Source organism: Fonsecaea erecta (assembly GCF_001651985.1).
Source record: "Fonsecaea erecta strain CBS 125763 chromosome Unknown Scaff42, whole genome shotgun sequence".
NCBI lineage: Eukaryota > Fungi > Ascomycota > Eurotiomycetes > Chaetothyriales > Herpotrichiellaceae > Fonsecaea > Fonsecaea erecta.
The window spans coordinates 1,923-10,885 of NW_017387285.1; the positions used below are offsets into that span (position 1 = coordinate 1,923).

The following is an 8,963-nucleotide window of genomic DNA, read 5'->3' on the forward strand; positions in this document are numbered from 1 at the left end:
TCGAGGACCACTAGGTGCGCTTCGTCGTAGATGACCTAGGCGAGGCGACCGTAGCTCGCGAGATGTCCCACGAGCACGCGGAACTGCAGGTCGCTAACCCAGGTCTCCAGGACGATAATTAGGACGTCGACGACCCGTCACGTGTGGCCCGGCGCGCTCACCGAGTCCATATCGATCCCCCGCCCCCGGAGGCGGGCCACTAGCTAGTCGCGGATACTATAGTAGGGGACGATAACTATCGTAGTCTTCCCCGGCCGTAGAACGGCGGCGAGTTCGATAACTATCGTCTTCCCGGCCCCGGTAGGGAGCTAGACTAAGAGGTCGGTCCCTAAGGGCCGGTATATTAGGCTCTCGACCGCCTACTACTAGGCGAGCGACCGCTAGTGGAAGGAGGGGTACTAGGCGCTAAGTTTCGTCCGGATAAATCCCTATCGGTCGCGGGTCGGGGTCGTAAGAGTCGGCTCCCCGAGAGAGTCTCGAGGCCCGCGCGAGAGCGGAGGGGTAGCGCGACGGAGACGCTTCACTAGGGCTCCCCTATCCTCGTCCGCCGTCTTCTCCTCTTCTATCTTCGTATCGTCGTTAATCGCGTCCCGTTCGCGCTTAAGAGAGGCGATATCGTGACGGATCTCCTGGAGGAGGTCGCGTACCGTGCCCGTCTAGTTAGACGGGTATCGCGTTTCTCTCGCCCGGGCTCCGCGTTTTAGGTCGCTATCGAGACTCGCTACGAGGAGGTCCGGGTCCGCGACCCCGAGCTAGCGGTACTAGGCGAGCGAGGTGCGAAGGAAGGCGTAGGCTACGGCGTCGGTAAACTAGTGGAGAACGTCCACACTGAGAGTATAGTGATAGGTCTCCACCTCCCGAGTGTAGCCGGTCTAGAGCGTTAGGTTATCGGCCTCGATCCGCGCGCTCTTCTCGTCCTTACTCTCGGCCGCCGCGTCGGGGTTGTCGTCGTCTTAACCCTCCTCCGCCCGCCCGCGCGTCACGTTCTGAAGGAGCGCGACGTGGACCTGGCGGAGGACGCGGACCCCGAACGACGTCTCTAGGTGACGTTAGGTCGAGATCTAGAGGAGGGGGGTAAAGTATTCGGCCGTCTACGGCCGGCCGTCCGTATACTAGACTAGGGCGGTCCAGGCGTGGGGGTCGGATATCTTATAGAGCTCGTAGAGGAGACGATAGAAAGGTAGGACCTCGGCGATATAGGCCATCATAATCCGCCCGATCCGTCGCGGGTAGGACCGACCGATTATGCGCGGGCGCTTCGTCCGCGCCTCCGCCTTATTAGCGTCGCAGAGGAAGAGTAGGTGTCGCGCCTTAATATAGAAGGATCGCATCGCCTCCTAGGTGTTAGCCTAGAGGCCGAGATCAGCTCTAGGACGCGCGGCTTCCTACCCCCCGCGAGGAGAAAGAGGAGGCCGAAGTGACGTAGGAACTCACCCCGACTGGCGCGGAAGCGGACGAGGGCCTGCTGCCGCGCCGCCAGCGGTCGACGCTAGAGCTCGTACTAGCGTAGGGCGAGGTCCTCGCGCGCGCGGCGGATGGCGTCCTCTAGCCGCGCGCCCAGGCAGTCCAGGTTCTGGTCGACTATCGACCCTCCGTTAGTCTATCAGATTAGGTTGTCGGTCAGGTAGGCCGGGTCTAGGGCGTCGAGCTCGGTCGCGGCGGCGCCCCCGAGGAGGTCGCGCAGGAGGATCTCCTCGGTCTCGTCAATCAGGGTGTGGACCTAGGCGCGGATGTCGGCGACGGCGATCCGCTAGTCCTCGTACCATAGATAAGTTCGGTCCGGCTCCCAGTGGATAGTGGGGCGACTATAGAAGTGACGGGCGACCCCCATAGCGTACGTACGCTAGCTAAACACCTCGTTAAATACGCGCGGTCGGCTTAGGTAGAGATACTCGGCGTAGTACCGCTAGAGGAGGGCGGTGACGTCCGGCGCGTCGCCGTCCGCCTGGCGAAAGATATACTCTAGCGCCAGTACGCGAACGACGAAGATCATCTTGCTTAGGATAGGGCTGTGCGCCTCGGCCGTCTTCCAGATGTAGGTCGAGACGCTCTACCCTTTAATCGCGAGGAAGTAGAGGAGGGGGCTCGTCTCGCGGCCCTAGCTCACTATCTGTTCGAGGACGAGACGCGAGGCGAGTAGGATCTAGTCGCCCGCGGCGGTACGGGGGGGGTCCGTCGTCTCCTCCGAGGAAGGAGGCGGCGACGGTAGCTAGGCGAGCCGCTCGAGGACCTTCTGGAGGGCGGGAGGCAGTACGATCCGAAACTGACGATGTCGCTCGTCGTCCTAGAGGGCCACCCGAACGAGGAAGAGGACGAACTTCTCCTAGACGATCGAGTAATACTAGATCCCGGTCTAGAGGCGGCTTAGGAGGACGTAACCGGTCTCGCCCTCTATCGCGTAGAGGGCGCGACGGAGGAGGTTCCCGCCGGCCTACGTGTAGATAGTCGCGAGCCGCTAGTCGCACTAATCGAGGAGAGTCTGTACCTTATCGCGGAGTACGGCTACCGGGAAGATATCGTTCGGGCCCGGCGTGAGACTAATAAGTAGCTAGAGGACAGCCTAGTCCAGATCGCTAAAGGTCGCGGCCCAGCCCGTCCGCTACTTCTAGAGACTCTCGCGCCCGTTGACGGGCGGTCGCACGATCGACCGTTCCTCCTAGTGGCGTTAGGCTTATTATATTAAGCGGTCGAGAGCCACCTAAAGAGGCCGCTCCTACTCCTCGGTCGCCTTCGAGGCGACGCGGAGAGCGGCGGTCGGCGACCGCTCGACAACGAAGAGATAGCGAAGGGGTCCCTAGAGATAGGATACGTAATACGCCTAGGGCTTGAGAGTAAGGGTCGGGTAGCGCTCCTTAATCTCTCGCCGGACGATAGCGTCGTTCGAACTAACGGTGTACCCGTCGTGCGGGTAACGGAAGCCGGGGAGATAGAGGAGGTACTCGTAATAGTCTCGCGCCTTCGCGGTCGCCTCCCCGTTATTATCGCCGACTACGAGATACTATCGCTAGGTAAACTCGCGATAGATAACCCGACGGTCCTTAACCGTAGTCAGGCCGGCGTAATAGATATATAGATGATTTTCGATCGAGACCTACTCGGCCGAGACTCCCTTACGGTAGAGCGTATATATTACTATATTACGGGTCGGTTTATAGTAGAGGGGGTGTTCCCGCCTACTGGGGAGGCGTCTCTCCGGCATTAATATCGCGAGAGGAGAGAGAGAACGCGGATTAGAGAGAGCGACGATATCGAGAGGGGCGACTAATAGAGAGGAGGAGGGAGATACGACCGAGAGAGAGAAGAAGGGAGAGAGAGAAGACTATATTTATATACTCGGAGAGCTACTAGTCGGACTTAACGTATATATAAGAGGTTGATCTAGGACCGGGCTAAATAGACTATTTCCCTAACCGATATATCCACGCTACGAGGGGTCCTAGCGTTATAGATAGATAGTTATTTAAACCGTCCCGTAAGTCTAGTATTTCTCCAAAGGTGACTAGTTATCTACCACTCTCGAGAAGAGCTACTAGGCGAGACGTAGATCGTTCGACATTCTCGGGTCACGGACTCCATACCCAAGTTAGAGAGAGGGTCGACTAGGAGCGTAATAACCTAATACTCGCTAATATCTCGAGGAGCGAGAGAAGGTCGAGGACGTACGGACTACGAGAGCTGGACTACTCGTAGCGTAATTAGCGTAAGTCCTGAAAGACTACCCTAGGGGTAGTTTCCTATCGGGTTATATTAACTCGAGAGCCGCGTAAGAGTGAACGGGTCGAGTAGACTAGGGAGGAGAGAGACGGTCGTGAGACGTGAGGCGGTCTACCCGAGCGAGGTTAGGTTCCGTCGAGATTAAGGGCCTAATACGGTTAAGAGGGAGGCTAATATTATGAGCTCGTATCGTCCTTACTCTCAATACGAGAAGGAGGCCGATAGTAGAGCTTTTATAGTTCTCCGACTATCTATATCCGATCTAGCTCTTATTCTAGACGGCCGCGAGAGAAGGGCGAGGTATTTCCTATCGGTGCTCGGACTAGGGTGCGCGGATTGAGTTAGCTTAGCCTAGATAAGGTCGACACCGGAGGCGGATTAGAGAACCGATCGATTAGGGAAACGCCTAATGAGAATCTAGCGACGTATTACCACTTAGAAGCTCACTCCTCGTCTCTCGATCGACACCGTATTAATGGCCCCGATCCGTATAATAAGGAGTGAGAAGCGTAACGTGGGTAGGATCTCCCCCCTTATAATTTATCTATAATCTATAAATATACGACCGGAAGGCGAGCCTCCTTCTCAAGTGAAACTACGTCTAATTTCCTCGAGAGCGACTAGTTTAACGGCTAAAGCGTCGTAGGGTTAGCCCCCCTAGAGTCGCGCGTAACCTTCTCCATTCGGCTAGAAGTGGGTCTGACTTAGTGTTATTCCTAGTGGCAGTCCTCTTGATACCCCTTCGCTATTTCTACGTCTCCTATCTATCCCTCCGCGGCCGAGAGAATTAGAGACGGTATAACGGGCGTACCGGGGAAAGCTCCTATAACCAAATTATCTAGAATTATATCGTTTACGATCTAGAGCGGATATTAAATGGTTAATCTCTACCGTAGTGATAGGATACGGTGAGTCTCCGGGTAGTCGTTTACCCTCCGAGAGCGTATAGGATCTCGCCGGTGCTCGGATAGCTGATAGATCTCGTAGATTATTAAGGGGGGTAGTATCGCTAACGCTATCGTCTCTAGGTCAATAGATAGTATAGTCCACGACGCGGTCACTCCTCAACCCGAGACGCGAGAGACGAGACTATTACCCCGGATATAGCTCTAGATACGTAGCCCTCTCCCCACTCGGGAGACTCTCTTACGCGCGTCCGGTCGACACTTACTAACCGAGACTATCGTGGGATAGCGAAAGACCGAGAACTAGTCGCCTAACCTTACGAGAGTTCTCTAGACGCTAATGCTCGATTACGACTTCTTCTCCATTCGTCGCGAGGATACGGTATCCCGGTAAAAGCTCGAGACGGTTATCGAATATCTTAAACCCTACTTTGATATTCGGAAGTGGGACGCGGAGACGGAGTAGTATCTTCGCGAACGGGTTCGATCGAAGGTACGGCGAGTACGGACCGAGATGATAAAATAGGGGATTCTTATCCGGGGGCCGGCGAAGTACGCTATCGCCGACGTTAATCCGGTTAGATACGCTAGGCGACGACTCGAGGAGCTTATCCGGGTATTAGGGAGTCTTAGGAAAGAGGATAGGATCCGAGTATTTCGGGAGTGGCTAGCGGTCTGGGATACGCCGGAGCTCCTAGAAGGGATCTCCCTCGTTCTCGCGGAGTATCGATCTAACTAACCTAGAGATAACCCTAATTAATAATTATCGATATCCTATCGGATTCGGTTACGAGGTCTATATATGCCTATCCCTAGGTAGGTGTCTCTCTTCGATACGCCGTTGAGGATACGCTCTTAGTTATCTAAGTATCGAGAGCTTATATAGCCCCGTTATGACATTAGGAGATGAAAGGAGGGCTATTATACTAGTAGTTTAGTTACTCTAGTCCCGGTTTGATAACGGTATAGCTAGAACTACCCCTAATATCTAGTACGGTACCGTCTTATATAGTAAGAGCTAATCGCTTAGAGCTAGCCGGATAATATCGCTCTTATTAGCTAGTATACGACCGTAAGCCTTTCTAGTCGGCTATATATATCTATTTCCTTAAGAGGAGCGTGGCTAGGAACTTCAATCTGGGACGTTTAGGGACTCGGATTATATTTTAGGATGCTTATTTAATACTCTAACCTATAGAAGTCGACTTACACCTACGGTAGTTAAATCTCCCTCCTAACCTAATCTAGCGACTACTCTAGCCGATAGAGGTCGACTTATACCTACGGCGGTCCCATCTCGCTCCTAACGCGATCTAATCACGAATCTAGCCTGTTCAAAGTCGACTAGAGAGAGGTTTTATCTATCTTAATTTACCGTTACCGCTAGCGCACTTATAACTCACTAGGATTAGCTTATATCTCTTATTACTATATATACTTCTTCTACTCTCTTCCATTAAATTTACTCTTCCTTCTTACGCTCCTTCTCGCTAGTTCTATAGAGAACGTAGTCGCTAATGCGCTCTCGAGAAGACTTCCGATATAAGAGGATATCGTAGAGGCTAAAAGAGAGGAAGATATCGATAACTAGATCGAGATACGAATACTTAAGGTTCGAGGAAGTCTCCGGCCGATAAAATAGAATACTACCCGACGCGACTTCGTAATAGTGCGACTCGTAGTCATACGCGTAAGAGACCGATTAGCCGATCTAGAAGTGTCGCGTATAGTATAACTCTTTGAAAACGAGTACTCTAAACGGTCTAAATAGCTCGCGAAATACCTATAGGATTAGTAGAGATCTCGAGAGATAAATAACGTAGATTTTAAGTAGCTATAAAAAGACTCGATTTATCTCTTCGTACGCGGCGGACACTTACTTAGGAAGTTAATAGTAAACTATCTATCTCGAAGGGTCGTAGATAGCGACGTAGAGAAAAAGAGAATTCTCGAGGCACTATATGATAATATCGGTCACTTTAGATGAGAAGTTACGTATTAAAGAGTATCGGATAGGTATTTCTAGAAGGGTTAATATTAGGATATATAAGAATTTATTAGGACTTGTTCTAAATACTAATTCCGTAAAAGCCGAAGACCGGTATAACGGGATATACTTAACTATAGTGGATATACGGTAGGAATAAATAAGTATAGTCTATACTCTAATACCTATATTAGAGGGAAAGAGATATCTAGTGGAAGTATATAGTAACTTAAGTAGCTAGATGAAATCTCGAGGTATTATATCTACGGATAGCGTAACTATAACTAAGTTCTTATATAAGGATATTATCTACCGTTCTAGTCTCTTCTTAAGATTAGTCTACGACGGCGGACCTAAAAATAAGAGATAGATTAAAGTATTAGTCGAAAGGTTAGTAGATACCGGTTTTACTTTATTAAAAAGCTTTCTCTTAACTTAGCACTAGGACGTTCTAGCCGAAGTCTCGTTCTTCGAGCTAATCTTCATATAAAGGGCCGTAGGTTCAATCTAAAGAGAAGTAAGACGAGAGTTAGTAGTATAGACGATGAACGTAATATAGCTAATAACCGGTAAGCTTTAAGGACTTAGGCGATACTAACCTAAATACCACTACCTTTGATACACTAAAGAGCCGTAAGGACGACTTCTCTCTTACGAGTAGATAAGTTACTTAAGTATTTAGCCGAGAGATTAGCGTTAAAAATAAGTATTAAAGTATTAGCCGAAAGGTCGGTAGATACCGGTTTTACTTTATTAAAAAGCTTTCTCTTAACTTAATATCAGGACGTTCTAGCCGAAGTCTCGTTCTTCGAGCTAATCTTTATATAAAGAGCCGTAGGGTTAATCTAAAGAGAAGTAAGATAAGGGTTAGTAGTATAGACGATAAAGGTAATATAGCTAATAACCGATAAGCTTTAAGGATTTGGGCGACACTAACCTAAATATTACCACCTTTGATACACTAAAGAGCCGTAAGGACGACTTCTCTCTCCCTTACGAGTAGGCGAGCTACTTAAGTGTTTAGCCGAAGGTCGATAGATACTAGTTTTACTTTATTGAAAAGCTTTCTCTTAACTTAGTATATCATATAGAGGAAGGAGAAAGTAAGGAATCCACCGCACTAGAGGAGATGAATAGTTATAATAGTACGATTCTCTAGCTATCTAGCTAACTATTATTATAGGCTATCTCTAATAGAGTCTTAAAGAGAAAGAAGTGGGATAACGAGGTCGAAGGAGCTCTCGGTAGACCTTCCCTAGCTTAACTAGTCACGTATAGACGCGACGCGTAATATAGTACTAGGACGTTCTAGCCGAAGTCTCGTTCTTCGAGCTAATCTTTATATAAAGGGCTATAGGGTCAATCTGAAGAAAAGTAAGACAAGAGTTAGTTATATAGATAATAAAGTAGATACAGTTAATAACCGATAAGCTTTAAGAATTTGGGCGATAATACGAATCTCCCTTATACGTGGATTAACTATCTAAGGGTTTGGTCGAGGGATAGGCGTTAAAACCGAGTGACTATATCTACCTACTATCCCTAGGCCAATAGCCAAGTCGAAGTTAGTCATAAAGGCGTTATAACTACTTTAGTAAAAATATATCAAATAGACGGAGGAGAGACTTAGATGAACTATCTTTATATAGTTCTATAGGCCGACCGTATAACTATTAAAGTAGGAACTGAGATAACGCCGTACGAGATCGAATTCTAGGACCGACTAATACTTCTAATTAAACTGGAAATTATACTTTATATTATATCCAGTTCTATCCTACCTAGTGTGCTTCGATATAGTCGCGGCTACTATAGCCGCGATATCCTTTCGGTAGCCTTATTTACGGCACTTAGTATAGTAACTCCTTAGACGTCTTTACTTAGGACTCTAAGCTCTTTTAGAATATCCTAAAACGACGTATATATACTCTTATACTTCTTATCTACGATACCCCAGCGGACTTTGAGATCCGTTACGCGATCTACTTGTGCTCTAGGAATTAAATCGTAAGCTCGCGACTAGTGCTACTCCTTAGGAGACTTAGTCGAGCGCGTTAATTTCGAAGTAGTTATCCTCGGTAGGCGCTAAGATAGGTAATTAGGCTAATATAAGAATAAGAGGAGATCGTTCTCTCGCCTATAGAGAGTATAGGTAGTCTTATATATTATTTTAGATAGTATCGTAATATCCGAGTCGGTATTAAAGTTAAGGTTATCTTATTAATAAACGCGGTCCCCACTATAGCGGTTATAGATAGTTTTCCATATTTAAAAAACCGGTCGCAGAACTATATTTCAATATCGTCGTTCTCTTACGATATTAACACGCTATAGTAAGACATTAATATTATATTTTC

The 8,963-nt window shown here is 48.7% G+C and overlaps 1 protein-coding gene across 1 annotated transcript; it reads right to left on the reverse strand.

Annotated features, from left to right (window-relative positions):
* Window positions 1-1,603: 1,603 nt before the first annotated feature.
* AYL99_12122 (hypothetical protein) lies at window positions 1,604-1,766 on the reverse strand (the record flags this gene model as incomplete). Its single annotated transcript, XM_018843601.1, has 2 exons — window positions 1,604-1,720; window positions 1,764-1,766. The coding sequence occupies 2 exons, from the start codon at window positions 1,764-1,766 to the stop codon at window positions 1,604-1,606; spliced, it is 120 nt and encodes a 39-aa protein (XP_018687069.1).
* Window positions 1,767-8,963: the final 7,197 nt, after the last annotated feature.